Consider the following 22,749-nt stretch of genomic DNA (forward strand, 5'->3'; position numbering starts at 1 on the left):
GGCGACAAATGGGCGTTTTTCTTCATTTCCTCATACCTCAGACCCTACTTTTGGTAATGGGCCTCATTCTTCCTCTAATTCTTAATAATAGAACAAGAAGGATCTTCAAGGTTAATGAGCGCCGACAAGACAGTAAGATCGTAGTAGGGTGGTGGTCGCTATTGTGTCACTCCATATATAACGGCTCTCGCGGCACCCCGCAAGCTATTGTAAACATTCACTGCATGTGCGGTAACATGCTTTCCAGCCACAAGGTACCTACGTTACTTTACGCGAGTTTATGTTCCGCGTGCAACTCACGAACGTCACACTGAAAGTTGAACTTTTCAATAAATAGAAAAAAAATTCAAATTAAATTCAGTTTCTCAGTGATATGCTTGTTCAAAATTTATTTTGCAAAAAAGGTGAACTATTGTGATTAAAGGAAAACCACTTCGAGGATTGTGCGAGAAAAAAAACTTTCAAGAATATTTCAGAAAAGTGTCAAGGAAGAAACATTTTTGTGTGAAAAAATGATTGTACGATTATTTACAAAATTACGTTTATATTTTATGATTATTATGATTAGTGTATAGGATGGACAAGATCAGTTTTTCGTATATTCACTTTTCATTTTTAAAGTCTCTAGTTTTTATGTAATGAATGCTTAAAGAAGTTTTAATGTTAGAGAACGTTCATTATTGTGAAATAATTTAATTTTTGAAACAGTTTTTTTTAATGATTTAGGACATTTTATTTTTTTAATTTATTGTAAATCAGATTTATATAGATATACTTTCTTCAGTGATTTATTCTAAATTACAAAATATTTGGTTTTTATCATTGAAGAATAATTGTCATCACTTTGAACTGAGATTATTTTTGAAATGATAGCCTTAACCATAAAAAGTGATGAAAATTGTATAAGCATAAAGTAAAATGATGAATACACTTAGCTTTCCTGTTTTAAAACCTGTGGCTTTTTGTCCTGGTTTTAGAATCTAGTATGTGCATGATTTTAAAAATTAAGTTTATTACTACATTTTATTAATAGTATGCATGGTGGAACACATTTTGAGCATTCACTTTTATTATAATGAAGTTATTTTTTTTTATTTACAAGTTTTGACATTCGAGAACTTTGATTGTTCTGTAATAATTTGGCTTTAAAAATTTTTTTTAATTCCTGAAATGATTTAAGACATTTTTGATTCCTTAAATTTGATATTTTCTATTAATTTCTGATAAATTAGATTTATAAAAATATACTTTCTCTAATGCTTCATTCTAAATAAAAAATTATTTCTTTTTATTATTGAAGAATTATTGTCAGCGCTTTGAACCGAGATTATTTAAAAATAATACCCTTAGTCATAAAAATAATAAAGATTAACAAGAAGTTAACAATTATACCAGTGAGTCCCACAATTTCAAGATGAATTGTACAAGCGGAGAGTGAAATAATGAATGCAAATTATTCTCCTGTTTTAAAACCTGTGGTTTTTTGTCCTAGTTTTAGAATTTAATGTCTCAATGTTTGCTAGTTCTCATACTTTTATGAGAAATTTCGTCTTCAAAATACAAATTATATACTCTCTTTTTTTAGTAAAAAATAAGTCATACCTATTTTTATTTTATTTAAAAACCAATTTAAAAATTCATTTCTAAGATTTATATTTTTGTTCATAATTAGAAAAAAAAATTAATGTAAGATTATTGCATTCTTGAAACACTATAAATAGCATATAAAAATATAACTAACGTCACTTAGAATTAATTATCAAATTAGATTTTGAATGTGAAATCACTAATAAAATAATTTATTAGTATTTTGAAAGAAGGACTCCTAGAATAGATGGAATAAATCTGTTGTTGGTAAAATGAAGGTTTATTGAACATTTCTATATTTTATATTATTATTACATTCTTAAAATAAATCCTTGTTTCAATATAAATTAGTACATATTTAGTGAAATATTTCTTATAAAAAACAATCGAAAGTTATCAAATTGATTTGGAAAAATTTTCTAATTGAAAAACTTAAAAATTTTAAAAAAGTTTAGAAATTCTTTTTTCGGCATGATCTTTTTTTAAAAATACAAAATTTTCCGGTGGAAGTCAGCTATTTTTCATTCCATCGTGCTTGTCATAATTTGCTAAAATCGGTTTGAGGAATATGACGACTGCAAAATTTTTATATTATTTGGCACTACAAAATTTTTATTTTGGTAACTTAGTTAATTAAATTATCAATTAAAAAAAAATACGGCAGTTTTAGAGAGAGAGAAGAGATAAGTGATTCGCGTGCACAATTTCTGGTTCACGTTGATGTAATTAAGGAAATTTAGTTATGATAGTTATGATAGTTAGTGATAAATTATATTATTTTATATTCGGCGTGTTTGTTACTTGGAAATTACCGCAGCTTTTGGGTACGAATAATGGGAGCTGGAAAAGGTCTATTTGCATTTTTTTTCAATTTCTATCAAATTAATTCAAAATACTTTTTGATATTTTAATTAAAAATTTTTATCAACTCGACACAATTAGGGATGTTCGCTACTCCCATTCCATTTCAAAATTTAGCATTAGACAAATTATTGATAAAATCTGCAAAAACAGACCTAATGCTAATTACTGCATCATACAGTTTTATTTTTTTCCACTTAAATTTTAGGTAAAAGATGCATTCTTATATAATCCTATTGTTAACGGGCTCATTTTATTCTTCAAAAGATTCTATACGATTTTATTTAGTTGAATTTTATTAGAATCCAAACAATGTAGTTAACCATTTTTTTTACAAAGATGTTAACAAAATAATTTCTAAACCATTTTTTAATAGATTCCAACCAAACAAGATTGTGAAGAATCTTTTGAAAAATAAAATCAGCTCTTCTAAATTAATACTCGATAAGAATGGGAGCTTTCGCCTAAAATTTAAGCTAGAACACGAAAATCTATATAAAATTTGTTAAGTAAACAATTTCGACCTGAAACATTTTTCTCTGAAGAACGCTTATATTTCTTTTGCAAAATTCACAGCGAATTTCGTAAAAATTTTACCAACCTTAAGGAATTATCCTATCATAATTCACATTAAAAATCGAATGAAAAAAAAATTATTTTTTTCCGAAGATGACACCAGTGTTGATGGCCATCTTCTGCTTGGTGACAGCGGGCTGTGCTAACATCACTGATCAGCAGACATCAGAAAGTCAGCATAATCAGCAGGTGGCAATTCTCAAACAGATCAGAAAAGTCAACGATGATGGTTCCTATACTTTTGGTTATGAAGCTGGTGATGGATCCTTCAAGGTAAATAGAAGAACAAATAAATGAGTCAGAAACCGAAGTTAGAGAATAAATGTATACACTGAATCGCTTTAGAATCTTAACCTCAGAACGACTGCCCACTTGAAGAATCTAGTGAAACACATTTGGATTAGTCTACTACTTTTTTGCCTACTACATTACCTAAAGTTACCATGCAAATAGGTGGCTAATGTAAATACCTCTTGAAAATTTTTTCAAATGGGCATCAGAAAGAGAATATTTTGTCTGAAAGTTAGAATGCGTGCTTGCTAGGTCGAGAGCCGTGACGTTTTAGGCAACGTCAAGGGTACTTTCGGTTTCGTCGACGCGGATGGTGAAATAAAGAGGGTCACTTATACCGCCTCAAATGGAACAGGCTTTAAAGCGACTACCGTCTCACCATTGCAGGAACACGTGACATCTATCCAGAGCAGAGTGAATCGAACCACATCTACTAGAAAGCCTATTGTCGCCTACGCAACTTCGTCAGAGACGTCCACATCTTCAGTTGTTCAGTCTATTCCAAGAACGAGAAAACAGTCAACAACGCCTGAAACACCTTCATCAACAACAGGTGGAAGCACTAGCACCTCAACAACGGAATCAACCACAAGACAGGGTCTGCCTCAATTCAGAACAACTTCAAGAAGCAGATCTCGATTTTCCATCAATGGACAACAACGTCCACACGTTTTAGAAGAAGAAACAGAAGCTGAAGGTGATTCTCAGATTAAAAAACCCGAAGAAAAAGTGCCAACTTTCAGGAAAGTAATATTTGCTAAACGACCTGTTGATGTGACACTCAGGCCAATCACTGAAGAATTTGAGGAAAAAGAGGAAGAAGATAAAATTACCACAGGAAATACTTTGAGGCGACAACTACACGAGGACACTACAAAATCGGTTCCTGTTGTAAATGTGGAACATCATCATGAAGACGATCATGGTGACCATGTATATGGAGGAGCTTTGTCAACATCGAGACCATTGTTCACGATCAATAATCCACCTAGAGTCGTCCAAAGAGTTGCCAGTTTGAGACAAGAACGAGCAAAGACACTATACGTTAACAACAGAGAGACCCTTGCACCAGCCAGATATGAACCACCTAGAACTTATGAATCAGACGCTAAGATTCAGGACGAGAGAGAGAATGCAGCAGCGGCACAACAGCAGGTTTTGATAGAACCACCGCGAGATCAAGTTAGGGATTATCCTCAACAGAATCCAGAGCAACCTATTTATGTGAGAAAACAGAACGGATATTCTAGGGTATTACCACCTGGAGGAATTTTGGTCAGGGGACCACCTCCTGAAAATTTATTGGAAGATGATCCAGCAAGTTACAGAACACCTCTGCCTATTAATAGGGCTCTTTATCGACCTTCGGCAAATCAACAACCTATTTATTCGACCACGACAGAACCAAACATTCATTACTTGACTGAACAGCCAATCGAAGATCCAAGATTACCAATTAATCCAGATTACGTGAGGCGAGATAGACTATATCGACCGATTCCTCCATATCGTGAACAGCATGCTAGAGCTAGACCTGCCATGTTTCAGCCCGTTAGACCTATTCCACGTCCTATTGGTAGACCGGTCGATGATCGGGACTATCAATCAGTCTCTCCAGATGGATACCAATATTCTGGACCAATAGCACTGCCTCCAGAACATCCAAATCCAATCGCACCTCCTTTAAGTCGAAGGGACTTCCAGATACTTCTAAGAAGACTTCTTGTCAGTCAGTATGGAGTTCAAGCTTTGACGTACCCCAAAACTTATTTGGAAGATGCTCTCTATGATCAGCAGCCTTATCCTTCTTATCAGCCATCTTATAGAACAGCTGCTCCGAGAGAGGATCTTGGGTATGAAGCAAGATACGGTGACAGGGTTCCACTTGTTAGAGCTGCTACAGCTGATGCCACTTCCGCTAATGGTTACTCAAGATCCATGTCACCTGCCTATCAATCTATGAGATACGATGACTACCAGGATAACAGAGCTTATCCAAAACGAGTTTATAGACAGAAGTTTTACTCTCCGGAGGAATCAGAGGATGGAGATGAGATACTACCGCCTCCGATTAGAGAAGCTCTTCTTTTGAGGATGTTACAGCTAGCTATCAATTCAGATCGACCTCCGATGACTATGGCTATGCCGATGACTACTAGCAGTCCTGCTTCCAGGTACAGGAAGCTAGGACCTGTTAGAAGTGTTCAGATTATCACTGATGACTCAGAAGAGGAGAAGGAGGCAAGGAAGAACATGTAATGTTGAGCATTATGTTCAGTGATATTAAGGTGGTCTTTATTTCTGGGGTTTGTTAATGGATATACATATCTTATAGATTAACTGTTACCTATGAGATAGATAATGCATCCTGGAGGAAACTCTTTGGAAGAATGTTGCATATTGTGTTTTATGAAAAGAGACGTCTAGCTTTTAGAACACTTTACACTAAAAAAGTATCGTTTTCCGAAAGGTAGAACTATCTCTTCTTTGAACTGAATTTATAAAAGTCCCAGAAATGAAGAAAACTCATTTTGAATCAATCTCAAGAGATCTTGTACTGAGCCTTAAAGATCTGACTGTGGTGATTTTTGTAAGTAAAACTATCAATCATTTATTATTATTGGATCTTTTCAAACTTTCGTTCATGATAGTGGTCTATTCAGATCTGTCCATAATGGTGATCTCTTTATGTCTGTCGAAGTTAGTTCTTCATATATATTTACATATGTTTAAATGTTCAACATAAAGAAAGTCGAAGTTTTTTATGAACAGAAGTAACAAAAAAGTCGAATCTGCATCCTATATAGAGAATTTTATTTTTGATGTTGCAAATATGTTTCAACCAGAATTTGATTATTATCAAAAATTAATTTTATCCTATCTTTAAGAGAATTCATTACCATTACTATAATTACAGTTTAAAAATTGTGGATCAGTGATGGTTCTTATTATTATTAGAATGCTGGACCAGAATTCAATTTTGCTAAAAATAATTTGACCATCTTCATCATTTTGTAGAACATCCAGATCAGAATTAGGCTATTCTTACTGAAGATTTTGAATACATCCCTATCACTATCGTTTTACAACATCGGACTTCTATCAGGCACTAATGTAACCATTATCATCATGTTCAAGGCATGATTAATATCATGTTTTGAACACGACCAACAAATCTTTTAGAGCTGGGGTTTATTGGAAGAATCTATTAGGGAAATCAGATCTGATGAACCCAGAGTACTAGTCATGACTTTTGAAAAATCTGGAATGTCTAGAAACAAAATTTGTTGAATGAACACAAGATGATCATCCATAATGAAGTCTATCAATATCCTAAAAGTGGTCATTCATTTCTGATATCTACATTGTATTGTTAACGTCTAGACCAACATTGCTAGCATATGTTGAATGTGCCTAAAATTTAATAAATTCAAATGAACCCTAATGGATTCTTCTATCTTGAAAAATAAACGAGAAATCCTCATCTAACTTTATAACATAAGATTAAATTTTTAATTTGTGATCCAATTTCAACCTAAAAACAAAATGAATACGAAATTATATACTCCAGCTCTAATTCAATTAAGCCTCGTAATCCAGTGTCCGGCTAATCGAATAATCGTGCAGAGTTTTAATGTGCGGTGAAGAAATCGTTTCGGAGTCCCTTTCATTTTCTCGTTCGCCTTGTGGAATCAATTCAGTATCCGCCGGCCTCTAAAAAGCGGAAGTCTCCAACCTACGATTATAAAACAGGCCCTTAGTGAAATCCGGCAATAATTAATCTCAATGTATTTTTCTCCAAATTGACATGTCTTTAAACAAACAATACTCTCATTAATGTCGTCTCTTTTAATAGAGTACTTACGTCATCGAAAATGAATCGTGGGATTCATTCTTCACGACTTCGCGATATTATTTCTTTTTTTTTATATCTACGACTCTACCTAGCAAAACCCGATGTGAAGATTGTAAAAAAGTATCTTATCTTTTTCCTCCATCTTTAAAGAAGCAGGAACAAGAAGAGTTTGCGACAATGCCAGTAGAACTTTACCAAAATATGTAAGATTCCTTTTTGGAAGGAATGTTTTTAATATATATATTCTTACAGTACCTTTATATTTTTATACGAAACTTTTCAGAAAATATTTTCTTGAAAGGCATTATTGTTGTAAATACAGCAAATTAAGACATAAGACTTTGATATTTGATTTTATCAACTTAGAGGAGCGTTTCTCAGCTACTTCAGCATTCCAAGTACCCACTTCCGTACTGCTTCGTGGTTTCGTTTAATCGTTCAATAAAGTTCATTCGACGTTGGTAAAGTCTCGTATCGGTAATCTAGTTAACTGAATACTGAATAATAATTATAACGTAGAGGTAAGCGTACAGAAAGACACGTATATGTATTTACAAGGATAGGCGCGTGCTCGCCTCTCTGTTTTTGAAATAAAGAAAGAAAAGAGATGGAGAAGATAAAAGAGTGTGAGAATTCATTTCATAAGTCCCTGGTACCAAAGGGGTAGAGAATAATAACCTGGTTGGTGTCGGTAATTAACGTCTCATTGCAACATGAGACACAAACATTACAGTACCGACGTTCTGAATACTTGCATTCAGGGCGGAGGCCATGAGATCTCACGTATGGTTTCCACGGACTGAAATCTCCAGAGACATCCAGGCAGCGGACACATAAAGAAAAGGATTTCGAGAAAGTATATTTACGTGGCAATCGTTCCCAAAGGTGCAATTCGTCTCGTAATGTTTTTAGACGTATATTGATTCAAATAATAAAACTCTTCGTATTTCTTGTTTTTCCTTATCTGGATAAATACTTTATGGGTTCGGGATAAAAAATATCGTTGATTTCATGTTTGGAAAGCTTAAAGTTCAAATAGAATACGAATGAGAAGTAACGAGACGAATAATTTGTAAAACTGTTTATTTTTCCGATGCTTTTAATAATACTGAAATACACTAAAATGATAATGAAACAGAGAAAAAAAAGCTTAAGTAACTTTTATTGCTTCTTATTTTCCAGCGTCAAGCCTTTGCACAGTGGGATGAAATCAAAAAAAGAGATTCAAAATAACTTGTAGCTGGAAATTCTTAACCGATTCTGGATTTTTGAAAATTCAGAATTAAATTTTAAAGAGATTTACGTGACCTGATTTTTTTTGGTTTAAACTTTTATGTTAATACAGACATTGTTAAGTTAATTGTTATAAACAAATTAATTTAACAAATAGTCTACACTATGGATTCTTCGTTTGCAGAGTAAATTTTTTGTTAAAATTACTTGCTTTCATCAAAAAAACAATACTCGGTCATAAAAATTTGTCATCTGATATTTTTTAATAAATTTAATTTAAAAAATTATGCAATCAAATGCCCAGTGTTGTCATTTGAAGAGAGAAAGAAATCGTTTTTTCTCTTAATTTTTCTCGAATTATATCTCTAGTGACGCTTAATGATGTAAAATTATAATGAAATATTTTTATTAATTTTATAAACAAATTATATAAACAAATTCCCAGTGTGGACGTTTAAAGGCAGACGGAAGTCGTTTTTTCTCCTAATTTTCCTCAAATTATGTCGCCAGTGATTTTTAATGATGGAAAATTATCTTGCGATATATTTTATATATTTTATAAACAAATTATATGAGCAAACGTTCAGTGTGGACATTTAAAGGCCGAAAGATATCGCTTTTTCTCTTAAATTTCCTCAAATTATGTTTCTAGTGATTTTTAGACATGGAAAATTATCATCCGATATTTTTTATTAATTTCATAAAAGAATTGTATAATCCAATGGCCAGTGTGAACATTTAAAGGCAGAAACATATATTGCATTTCCTAATTTTCCTTAAATATGTGGCCATTAATGTTTAATGGTGGAAAATCATCATCCGATATTTTTTATCATTTGATCAACAAATTAAATAATCAAATTTATAACTTGGTCAGTTATAGGTCGAAAAAAAATCCTTTTTTCCTCATTTTTTTCAAATGATATCGCCAGTATGGTTTGATAATGGAGAATTATCATCCATTATTTTTTATTCTTGTTTTAAACTAATTATATAAACAAATGCCTAGTGTGGCAGAAAACATTAGTTTTTTCGCAGCTATCCTCGAAACTTGTTGCCAGTGATGTAATTGTTTGGTAATTGTTGTTTCTTTTAATTTTCGTTACGCAGTATTCTTATATAACTTGCGTATAAAATTATTGAAAAATATCTTATTATAATTTCCCATCATCAAACATCACGTCCGACATCATTTAAGGAAAATTAATAGAAAAAGATTACTTTCTGCCTTTAGATGTCCACAATGCGCATTTGTTTATATAATTTGTTTATAAAATTCATAAAAAATGTGGGATAATAATTTTCTATCACTAAAAATTACTTGCGACATAATTCGAGGGAAATCAAGAGAAAAGGCGATTGCTTTCGGCCTTTAAATGTTCACACTGGTCATTTGTTTATTTTGTTTTCAACAATTAAATTTACAATGTCATAATTTTTTTGCTTTCAACTATCCCCATGCATGAAGTCTGGAAATGCTGATCATAGAAAAAAAATATTCACGAAGATAAACAAAAAAACGAAAAAAATCGACATTTTGAACCTCGTTTTTTTATTTTATCGCACTGTGCGTTGTAGAGTGGAAAAAAGTCACTATTTTTGTTGAAAATAACGTACAGCCCACAAACATTGAACGAATTGAACAAAAAAATTGTGGAAAAGAGCTGATAGAATTTTTAAACGACACTGATTCATAAATTATGCTTTTAATTTTTTTATAAATAATAAAATTTTCTGGAAAAAGAAAGTGAGATGAAAAATCATTAAAGAGTTTTTTTGTAGATATTTTTCCAAGGAACAATTTTACTCTTTAATCTTTATTCCATATCTCGCTTTATTTTCGATAAAAATGGAATAGTTTAATTTTTTAATTTGAAAATAGATTTTTTTTTCAAAAAGAGCTCCAGTAATTTTTTTTTCTGTCAAAAAATATTTGTAATAGTGAATATTGAATATTTCAATGTTTCCAAAATTATATTTACTAATATTTTCGAGTTTTATTAAATGGAACATTTGCATACTCTTTTTTGTAACACATTCAGAAAATTAAAAAATTTAAATTTACTTCTTTGTGTCTGCTTGAAAGCTAATGGATTAAGACGCATCACCTGTCAGCTAAAAATAAATCAATTGACTTTCCAAACAAAATAAAATAATATACAGTTGCCTCGTGAGCTCACAGTGGGGAAAAAAGGTCTTTTTTTGTTCAAAATAACGTACAACCCACAAAACAACTTGAACCAATTTGACAAATTTGACAAATTGGAACAAAAAAATTGTCAAAAAAAGCTGATAAGATTTCCATTAGAGTTGTCAAACCTGATTTTCAAATTAGGTTTTCAATTTTTTTATAAATAAACAAATATGACAATTAAAATGGCCATTTATTCTATTTGATATTTCCAGTGCTCGTCAATAAGAGGAAAATTAATCAAATTGCCTAAGTTTTATAGAGTAAATAAATCAGAGTAGATAAATATTATTTTCCGAATTGTCTGAAAATATTTTTTTTATTCAACATATAATAAAATATTATACGATATAATATTATAATAAAATATAAAAATCAAGCTCATAGAAAAAACAAAATGAGAAGAAAAATCATTGAAGAGTCTTTTTGTAGATATTTTCCCAAAGAACAATTTTACTCTTTCAACTTTTTTCTAAAGCTAGTTTCATTTTTTAGAAAAACGGAATATTTTTATTTTTTTTAATTGAAAATGGATTTTTTTCGAAAAAGCCTCCAGCAAAGATTTTTTTTCTATTAAAAATCATTTGTTATATTGAGTATAGAATATTTTAATGTTCTTAAAAGTATATTCTTCAATATTTTTGAGTTTAATCAAATTGAACATTTGCATACTAATTTTTGTGAAACATGAAGAAAATTAAAGAATTTAATTTTACTTTTTTGTATCTGCTTTGAAACTGATGAATTAAGACGCATTTTTGTAGCTCAAAACAAATATTAACTCAAATAAAATAAATTGAGTTTTAAAAAAATTATAAAATAATATCCAGTTGCCTTATCAACTTACAGTGGGAAAGTGATGACTTTTATGGTTCAAAATAACGTACAGCCTATAAATATTGATCGACTTGGACACAAAAATTGTGCAAACAAAGCTGATAAGATTTCTAAGAGATTTTTAGAAACTTATTTTCTAATAGGCTTTTAATTTTTTTACAAATAAACAAATATGACGAGAAAAATTGCCATTTTTTCTATTTTACGTTCACGTTGTTCATCAATAACAGAAAAATGTTTAAAATTGTCTAAGTTTTATAGACTAACATTATTTTAAGATGTTTTAATAATATACAAAAATAAAAGATATTTTTATAAACAAATCATTTGTTGAAAACATTTTTTCTACTATTTTCAATAATTTTACGTTTTTTGAAGTTACATTTTAAGAAATTTGAATAAAACCAATATGATAATAAAGAAATTTCTTCTTGAAATTATTATTATTAGTATTATAAACAAATGCATTAATAAAGAATTCCCGATAGAATATTTTTTTATTTAATTTTTTTTAGTTAGAAACTTAAAGATAATTTTAGCAGAATTCAGAATTTGTTGATTAATTTCACGATTTCTTTAACAAATTTAATAACAAATGCATGATTTGGGCATTTGTCGTCAGAAAAATTAGTTTTTTTTCAATTCGAGTCCTTTCAATTGGGAGCTTTGTGACAATTTCATCAATACCCATAATTAATTGATAAATTATATGATTTTTCTAAATGAATTTAATAAACAAATGCATTAGACACTTGCCGACAAAAAAATTCGTTTTTTTCGATATTAACTCTTTTCATTAATAACTTCATGTTAATTTCAGCAAAATTCACAATTCTTTTATCAATTTTATGATTATTTTAAACAAATTTAATAAATAAATGCATCATTGGGGAATCTGCAGCCTTATTAAAAGAATGAAAGGAACGAGAAACTTAAACTGAAAGGACTGAGGTTGAAAAAAAAACTTTTTCATCGACAAATACCGAAATAATGCATATGTTTATTAAATTTGATTAAAAAATTATAGTATTTATCAACTAAGTATAAATTTTAATAAAATATCATTAAATCCCCAATCAAAAACACTGAAATCGAAAATAAAAACAATTTTTCCGTGGAAAGATAGCCAAATGATGCATTTGTTTATTAAGTTTGTTTTTGAAATAATATGAAATTGTCAACTTATTATGAATTTTACTGAAATTATCATGAAATTACAAATTACAAAGACTGGCATAGGAAAAAACTAATTTTTTCGTCCACAGACGTCCAAATAATGCATTTGTTCTTTAAATTTGTTTGTTTTTTTTAATTATGAAATTTATCAACTAATCATGAATTTTGCTGAATTTATTATAAAGATCTCAAATTAAAAATTTGTTAACGAAAAAAAATAATGTTCCCGTATAAAAATGCCTAATCGTGTATTTTTCTATCAAACTTATTTAATAAAATCATAAGATTAATCAACAAAATTATGAATTTTGCTGAAAAAAGTGCAAAGGCTAAAATTGATCATTGGGAAAATCTGTACAAAAATACTTTCTAACGATTTTTTATCTCACTTTGTTTACTCAAAAAAACTTAATGTTTACATTTTAGTATAATTAAATTTTTTTCTTATTTCTTGTTTTCGATATAATTATTTTAATTAGAGAAGCTAGAGATGTACTTTTATCTACATGGTTTTTAACATTAAAAATATTTTATTATAAGCTGATGACATTTGTCAAATAAAAAAAAATGTCAGACAATTCGAAAAATAATACTTACTCTAATGATTAAGATAATTAAGATTCTTTGCAAATAAGAAATTGAAGAACATATTTCCAAAAATTTAATTTAACAAACCTTGTTTCTCTTTCAAACATTTATGAATAACATAGTACAATCATTCTAGTTGTAAAAGCAAAGTGTAACATTTTAGTCTAGATAAATAAAAATTTTTATCAAAATACTAATCCTCTTCCTTTAAACTAGTTTTTGCATCACTTTATAACAAAATTTTCTATTTTAGTTAAACAAACTAAAAAAAAGTTTCTTTAATCGTAAAATAACACAACTTCCACTATTTTTAATAAGGAATATGTATTTTTCAGTACAAATAGAAAATGTTTGTCAAATTAAAAAAATTGAAGTGTTCTTTTACGGAAAAACTATGCTTTAAATAATCAAAACTTATAAAAAAAGTGTTAGTACTTTGTTGAAGCAAATTTTGCAATAAATTCTTATTTTGTTTAAAGGAATGCTATTTAAAAAAAATTATTCCGAGTTTATCTTAAAAAAAAGTATTAAAAAATATTAAAAACTTGATTCATTTTTGATAGTTTTTTTATGCTATTTAAGAGAAACATTTCCATCTCTTGAAATAGAAAAATTTCTAATTCTCTCTTATATTTTGTATTTAAAAAAATAATTCTTCCAATCATGTTTTGTCTACAAAAGTAAAGTTTTACCACGAAAAACTTTATCCATTTAATAACAAAACTCTTTATCCTGAAACATACAAAGAAAAAAGTCAAGAAGAGTTTCATTAATACAATTTGCTCTCTAGCCTAATTACAATTTACTTTCCATCAAGAGCAAATTATTACAGCAATTACTTCTAAAGTCATAAAAGTCTACTCTCCTCACGCATAAAGTACATTTACAAACATTTTCTTGCACTGGTCGCCTTTCTATCTCGCCAAACCCTTGTTACGTAAGATATAATATTTTTTACTCAATTTAAAAAAAGACATAAATTATTTCTATCGTAAACGAGATTTCAAGAAATTTCAAAAGATTTGAAAGATTTCTAGTGATTTATAAATATTTCGAGATGTTTTTAGGGATTTGAAGGTATTTGAAAGGACAGGTGAGTATTTCAATGAATTACAAAATTTTTACCTAATTAAACGAGATTTCCAAGAGTTTTCAAAGATTTCATAAGATTTTACTAAATTCAGAAAGATTTTAATAGTTTACAAAATAAACCGAAGGATTTTGATGAATTTTAAGGGACTTTAAGGGATTTCAAAAAAATTAAGAACGATTTTCCACGGATTTCAAAAAAATTTTTTTTACATTAAGAGATTTCGGAATATTTTTAAAGGAGTTCTAGGATTTAAGGGATTTTAAAGGATGTTATGTGATACCAAACTATTTTTACGGATCTTGATGGATTTAAAGGGGCTTCGATAATTTCACGGGATTTTAAAAGATTTCATAAGTTTAAGTAATTTACCTAGTAAAATTTCAAAAAGAGTCTTAAATGTTTCGAGGAATCTTACAAGTTTTTAATGGATTTCAAGAAGTTTACTCAGATTTTAGAAATTGTACTGGCTTTAAAGGATTTCAAAGGATTTCAAAAGACATCGAAGTATTTCGATTGCTTTTGAGGGAATATGAGGGATTCTCAGAAATAAAAACGATCCTCCATGGATTTTAAGGGGTTTTGTGAGATTCTGAGGAAATTGAAAGTATTTTTAAATTAGTCACGGAATTTTAAAGAATTTTAAAGGCTTTCATGAGATACCGAAATATTTTCACTAAGGATGTTAAAGAGTTTCATACGATATTGAAGTATTTTGACGAATCTCGACGAATATTAGGATGATTTAAATGAGATTTAAAATTTTTTGAGGGATTCAAAAAGTTTTCATAAGACTTTGAAAAGTTTTGACGGATTTTAAGAGGTTTCAAGAGATTTCTATACCATGGGATTTCAACAGATTCCCAACTACATCATTTTAAAGATTTACTTAAATTTTACAGGGATTTCAAAGATCTAAAGGGACCTCATAAGATTTTGAAACATTTCATGGAATTTCAAGGGTCTTAACGAATTTTTAGAGATTTTTTGCGGATTATAAAATTATAAGGGATTTATATCAATTTTGAAGACTTCAAGAATTTTCATAGTTTTAAAAGTGTTTAAAGATATTTTAAGGAATTTTAAAATGTTAAAACAAAAGGCATCGGACTTCAAATGATATTTAAGGATTTGAACAGATTTTACGAAATTTAGAGGGATTTCGATCAGGGGATTGAAAAAGATTTCCAGGTATATCAACAGATTGGGAAAGATTCTCGTTTAAGAAACTTGTAGACGTTAAAAATATTTTAAAGGATTTCAACATATTTCAAGATATTTGAAAAGATTTCGATTATTTTACGAGATTTAAAAAGATTCTTAACTTTATCAAGAAATTCAGAAAGATTATTACGGATTTTAAATATTTCCATAAATTTTATAGGAATTTAAAAGGTGTCGATGGATCTCGTAATATGTCGAAAGATTTTAAGGGATTTTAAGAGGTTAAAGCGGTTTTGATGATTTTATAGGATTTCAATTTAGCCTTAACTATATCAAGAATTTCGGAGAGACTCTCGCGTATTTTGAAGATTTTTATGAATTTTAAAGGCATTTCCAAGATATCGAGAGATCTCATAAAATTTCGAAATATTTTAGGGAATTTTAACAGATTTTACTAGATCTAAAGGAATTTCGACGATTGCGCGAGATTTAAAGAGATTTTCAACTATATGAAGAAATTCGGAAAGTTTGTCTCGGATTTTAAAATTTTCCATGAACGTTGCAGGGGTTTCAAAGATTTCGAGGGATCTCATAAGATTTCGAAATATTTGACAGAATTTTAAGTATTATAGCCGATTTTTAAAGATTTTAATTCATTTCCATGATTTTTAAATATTTTAAGTCATTTCCATGATTTTTAAAGGATCATAAGAGATTTATATAGGATTTTCAATACAATCTAAGTATTTTCATACGTTTCAAAAGGCCTCAGGAAACATTTATGAGATTTCGAAGATTTAAATGTATTTGATGAGATTTTCAAAGATTTTAATGGATTTTAACAGATTATAAGAGGTATAAAAATCACTAGATTTTAAAGGATTTCACGTGGTATCGAAGTATTTTCACGAATTCTAAAGAATATCACGATATTTGTATTATATTTTAAAGATTCAAAGTGACTTGAAGAGATTTGAAAAGATTTGAAGATATTTTAAAATATTTGCAAAGTTTTGACAGGATTTTAAGGAACTTTTACGAAATATGAGAGATCTAATGAGGTTTCGATCATTGTATGGGATTTCAAAGGATTATAAAAGATTTTCAAATATTTCAAAGTATATCCACGGATTTTATAGGAGTTTGTAAAATTTCGTAATATTTTACGAAATTTCCAAGGACTTTCCTGAAAATTATAAAGGAGTTTAAGAGATTTAGTGGAATTTTAATAGATTCTAACTGACACTGATAGGCCAAAATAATAATAAAAAATTATGCAAAAAAAAATTAAATAATCTTTTTTTCACATTTGAAAACAAAAAATTTGTTTCTTTTTGTTTAAATTCTATTAAGATCAACTTAACATATTTATAGACTACGACATCTATTTTTGTGGGGGCGAGCGCATTATTTCTTTAAATTTATCTTCCGCTTTTTAAAATCAATTTTATTGTAAAAAAATCAAAATTTCTTCTAAAAAAATCAATTTCTTGTTTCGATGTTTCAACTATCTGTTTAAAAATGGAACTGTTTTTTTGTTGAATTTCAATCACTTTTGTGTAGAAATTCAGCTATTTCAATGAGTATTCACGTATCTTGTTGAAAATTGATCTATGTTCGTTAAAAATGCAACTACTTACTTGAATGTTAAACTACTTTATTAAAAAATTATTTTTTATCTTGAACATTATTTTTTTAACTGTAAATTACAATACTCAATTTTTTATTGAAAATCGATATTTTATAGGTGAAAGTTGATTTGAATGAAATTTCGAATTGAAAATGTCGAAATTTGGTTGAAAGTACAGAGAACCTCTTCTATAGCGCCGATTTCGGGGCTGACGGAAGATGGCAACTAACTCATTATAGCCTGTTCCGCTTTTGTTTGTTCACGCCTGACTACGTTTCAAGACCCCCTGAATCCGAAAATCAGGTTTTCACGATGGCGTCTGTCCGTCCGTCTGTCTGTCTGTCTGTCCGTCCAGTCGTCCGTCCGTCCATTCGTAAACACGATAACTCTCGAAATTTTTGATAAAAATTCAACAAGTGAGCGTATTTTGAATGGTTATTCATAGTATTGAAAAAGTCGAACACTTTATCCTAATGACTTTTTTCCAAAAATCAAAAATTACCAGAGTTAAAGCATTTACAAGATTCCGACAACACACGAAAATCAACATTTTAAGCGAAATAACGCACGATATGAAAAAATCAAAAGAAGAAAAATGCGCGATTAGAATGTGCCCGCCAAGCGGGCAGATTTTTTATTTTTTCTTTTTACGAATAAAAAAATACGCATCCTATTACAAAATGACTTATATTAAATTTGTAGCTCTTTTATGAGTGAATAACTTTAGTATTATTACTTTTTTCATAGCTTGTGTCGTTTGTTCAAAAATTTAATTTTTTAAATTTTAATCTTTTTTTGGAATGAAACAAAAAATACATATCGAAAAAAAAGTGTTTAATAACAAATTTGCGGATCCTTTTTGGCTGCAAAATTTTCGGGAAGTCATCTTTTTTGTTATCTTGCATAATTGGACGGCAAAATGGCATTTTTGATTTTTTATTCCTTTTCCCAATCAAAATTTGAATTTTCAATTTTCCACGGGACATCAAAAAGTTGTTATGATAATCTTGCAGTGTTTTCAAAAAGAAACTTTTTTGTTTTCTTTACTTTATTCATAATATGCGTTTTTGACCTAAAATCTTCATCCTCGTTTTTTGTATTTTTTTTTGTATTTTGAAAATTCTATAACTGTCAATTTTATTTTTATTGAAGAAAGTCGTAAAAAAATTATTCGTATTTCCGAGTACTTCAAGTAGCTGCTAACGAACTTAACCTTCAGTTTTTGATACTAAAGAAAATTTAATTTAAAAACTAAAATAATGTACAAGAAGCCAATCCAATTAGTCAATTCTTTTGAAAGTTATCGAACTAACAGACAGACAGACGAACAGAGACTTTCACAAAAACCTTTTTTTCGGGTTCAGAGGGTTAAAAACGACATTTGATCAAAACTGAAGGGTCAAATTCTACTCAAATCTAATACTTTCTCTGATCAGATTCTAAAAATGTATTCCTCTTTTATTTTTATTTTCCAAATAGAAGATCCTGGAGAGGGTCATAAAGGACATCTTTAGTGAAAAAAGTGGAGAACAATACATCTGGACTAGAGTAATAGAGCGATCTCCGCTCCATAAATGCTTTGCCGTTTCTCCGCTCAATATAGGGGTACTTATAATGCACCGTAATTGTGGAGATAAATACATATTCTGCATTCGAGTAGACCGTAACCCATTTCTCACAATTTTTCTTACTACGGTTAATCGAGTGTGATGATGCAAAGGGGCCGTACATACGCTACGCTACGAATTTTAAAGGGGGAGGCGAAAAATACGGTCGTTGCAGGAGGGGGGAGGGGGGTCGGAAGTTAAAGAAAATTGTATTCAAAATGTTTGGATCTTGATTAAGTGTGTGATACTTTGGTTTTTGGAGTAGCTGATTTCAAATCTGATGTTGAATTTATCAAAGTACAAAATGGCGAATGCAATATAGCGGAAATTAATTATTAAAAACGTTCGGCCGTTGGTTGGACTTTTTGAATTCAGAATGGCGTAATTATAAATAATCCTGTCCAGTTCTAAACATTTTTTATCATTTTAGTCCGTCATATTGATACTGCGATGTTAAGTTTTAAAATCAAGCATCAGATTTCGATTCAGCGACCCCAAAAACCTAAGTATCACCAATTTGGTCAATATCCAAACATTCTTAATCATTCATGTACGCCATATTGTAGCGGCCATTTTGAATTTTAAAAATCCAGCATCAGTTCTAAAATCAGCATCCCTAGAAATCTATGTACCACCAATTTTACTAGCAACAAAAATTTATTTTTAAATAATAATTTCTTGTGCTTTTAACATGAATATTACCATTCTCTGTTTTAAAACATATTTTACAATATTTCATGAAGTGTATACAACAAAAATACTACAATGATAAATGAAATGTTATCATGTGAGATTTAAGAAACTGAGTGGTGAAATTAAGAAAAGAACAAGCATGTTTAAGTTCAAAATTCAAAACTTTTTTTTCAGATTTTTTTTTTTTGAAACTTGGAAAATGCATAGCGTAAAGGGGGGCAGCGCCAACCAGTGGGGCAAAGGTGATTTTCCTTATAGCATGCCTATTATTTAACAATTTTAGTTCTACTTTGCATCAAATAAATCTGTTTCATCAGAGAGATTTTGTTACTTACTAAAATCTTGAAAATTGACGTTGCAAGAGAAAAATTATACAGAAAACAGTTTTTACCACAAAAGAATGGAAGTTTCGCTGACAGAAATATAAAGTTTTCAACTCTATTGACAATACTTACCGTATAAAAATTTGATATTTTGACAGACAAAATAATATCACACAATCTAATTATATTAATTAGACGTAATTCAAGTCCAAAATATAATATATCTCATAAATGAGGCTTGGCCAGGGGGGCAGGCACGACGAAAATAATATTGACAAAGTTCTTAGGTGAAACACGTGTCACAAGTTTAGTCGATAAATGATCGGCAATGTAGAACAGCAACTTATCTTGTCGGCTACATGGAAGAAACTATTAAATATTATTATTATCAATCCGGACGGTATGCAGTTTTCTTGTATTGGTACAGTAGAAACATTGCGTAAATTCCGTTTCCAGAAAAATGTTTCCAAAAAAAAAAATTTTTAAAAATAATAAGAGGTTATATTACAGCTATCTCTATTTTTATTCAAGATAACTTATTCTTCTTGTTGGACATCTTTAAAGGTAATTTTTTTAGTACATAAAATACCACAGAAGCAAACGATCATATTTTCTTATCTTTAAATGTTTTGATTTTCATAAAAAGCTGCAGACGGCTTTTCCCTCACGTGAGGGGCAAAGCCGATGAAATACAGCATGTTAGAAATAATTAAATTACCAAATCATTGTTTTTTTTATGTGATCAATACTTATAGAAATATAATATAATGTAATGTAGAACTCGGAATGAGAAGAAACTGGATCAATTCAACATCTTATTAACTTAAAAAAAAAAACATTGATTGTTAACTGGTTGGCGCTGCCCCCCTTACCCTACCTAAATAATGAATGATTTTAAAATATAAACAATACATTAGAAATATAATTATCCGCCTTTTTTAAATGCTTTCAATGTTTTTTTGTTATTGCAAATTTGAAGTTTTTTCGAGAATAGGTGTTATTTTTCTCATGTCACTTTTTCTGCGGAAGTGTGGCTTATAATTACGTAAGCAGAGTCTAGAAAAGCCATAATTATCACTTACAGGTAAGTCGCAACGACAGCGATCTACTTTGCGGAACATACAGGAACACTTCCTGCACTGGGCGAAGGTTCACTTTTTTTTCTCTCTCTCTCGCATTTTGTCAGCGGGATTGCTCAATTAGGCCTCGGCGCTATTCAAAGACGAGCCATTCGAAGGAAAGTCACAATATAGCACATATTTTACAGTAACAATATCCGCACTCTGTCACATGCACGATCAGGAAGTAAGGTAAAAGTAACTAAAAGGAGAAATCTTATAATGACGAGGCTTATCATAATACAATATCAGATATACTCACATTACTTTTTTTGTTACAAAAATTATTTCAAATTCATTATCTATTTTCTCACTTTCACATCAATGGCGTCCCTTTTTTTAAACTAACATGTGTAGGGTGTATATAAGGTCGATCCAACCATTTTTTTCTTCACATTTTTATGAATACCGACTGATAATTTGTTCGAGCCCACACAAAAATATATCCATTTGTTTTGTGTTTCGAAAAAAATTATATTTAGAGGTGGCGCAAGCCCCATGAAGTTTAACACGTTTTTCCCATACAATAAAAAGACGTTTTTGTACATTTTATTCAGAATTCTAAATATTATCTTAATCGAGTTCAAACTCAACATTTCTTTTCGTAGTTAGCCATAGAATACGAATAAAATATCACTGTTCGAAGATCATCCCCATAAGTCTGTTTTATAGGGTCCCAAAGAAATCCCATCAGTGAAAAAAGGGTTTCGAGAAATTTTAGTATTCATAATAATTTCTGTTGCGTTTATTTTTATTGAAAATTGTTTCTGGTTCATAAATTATACCATTTCATACTGATTATTAGAAGTTTCCATAAATTGTTTAACCAATTTATTATTGTTTTTAGTTATTTTATCATAGAATAGAGTTAGAAAGTCGCGGTTTTTCCAAAAGTTTCCACTTATTGTCCAATTTTAAATTAAAAGAGAGTTATATTTCATTATTATTAAAAAAATGATTGCTTAAACAATTTATTATTATTTTTAATGATATTCTTATAGAATAATGCTACAAATTGCAGTACAAATAAATACTTTTTGTCCAATTTTCAATTGAAATGAGTTAAATAATTAATTATAGTCAAGAAAACTCATTGTTTAAACAATTTATTCATGTTATTAATAATATTCCATTTGATTAATGCTAGAGAAATGCAGTTTTTTCTGCAATTTCTGGCTTTTTGTCTAATTTCCATTAAAGTGAAGTAATGATTAATTCAAGTTAACAAAAATAATTTTATAAACAATTTATTTATTTTTTTAATAATATTCTCTTTGCTTGATGGTAGAATTTTGCGACTTTTTCTAAATTATTTAAATATTTCTCTACTTTTCGTTAGAAGTGTCTTGATAATTAATTATATTTGTAAAACATTCATTATTTAAAAAAATAATTTTTGTTTATGGCTATTTTCATTTATATCAATGCCTAATATTTGAGCTTTTTTCTTAAATTTTTACCTTTCTGTTCTTTTTTCACTTAGTGAGATAATAATTAATAAGAACTAAAAAAAGTTGTTTAAACAATTTGATATTGTGTATAACTATCTTTTCTTAAATAAGTGCTAAGAAGTTGCGGTTATTCTGAAATGTTCAACTTTGCTTTGCGTTCTTAGTTACGAACAAATTAAAATAAATATTAGAGAGAAACATATTTTTTAAATCTCTTTTTCGTGAATATATTTTTGTGACCTGTTAGTCCTTCCACCTACTTCTAATTACTCAATTTTTTGTTTTTTCTCTTGTGTAAGATAGCTTTTTTGTTTAAATTAATTTGTTTTAAGATTGGGAAAAGTGATAAAATAATTCACTCAAAACAACAATACTAAATTGTGGGTCCGGATGCAATAAGGGCACATAAAATTTTTTCGTGCGAAAACGAAGTCCCTTGGAGGCTTTAGAAAAAATTTTCGAATTTTAATTTTCAAA

The 22,749-nt window shown here is 29.3% G+C and overlaps 1 protein-coding gene across 3 annotated transcripts; it reads left to right on the forward strand.

Annotated features, from left to right (window-relative positions):
- Window positions 1–222: 222 nt before the first annotated feature.
- LOC117178922 lies at window positions 223–7,773 on the forward strand. 3 transcript variants are annotated; one of them, XM_033370480.1, is made up of 3 exons: window positions 223–254; window positions 3,118–3,297; window positions 3,568–7,773. In XM_033370480.1, exons 1-3 carry the CDS (start codon window positions 225–227, stop codon window positions 5,572–5,574), a joined length of 2,217 nt encoding a protein of 738 aa, XP_033226371.1. In that variant the 5' UTR covers window positions 223–224; the 3' UTR covers window positions 5,575–7,773. The 3 variants fall into 3 exon arrangements, with proteins under 3 accessions (XP_033226371.1, XP_033226373.1, XP_033226372.1); XM_033370482.1 differs by having other exon boundaries at window positions 3,703–7,773; XM_033370481.1 differs by having other exon boundaries at window positions 237–518.
- Window positions 7,774–22,749: the final 14,976 nt, after the last annotated feature.

Source organism: Belonocnema kinseyi, chromosome 8 (genome assembly GCF_010883055.1).
Source record: "Belonocnema kinseyi isolate 2016_QV_RU_SX_M_011 chromosome 8, B_treatae_v1, whole genome shotgun sequence".
NCBI classification, from domain to species: domain Eukaryota; kingdom Metazoa; phylum Arthropoda; class Insecta; order Hymenoptera; family Cynipidae; genus Belonocnema; species Belonocnema kinseyi.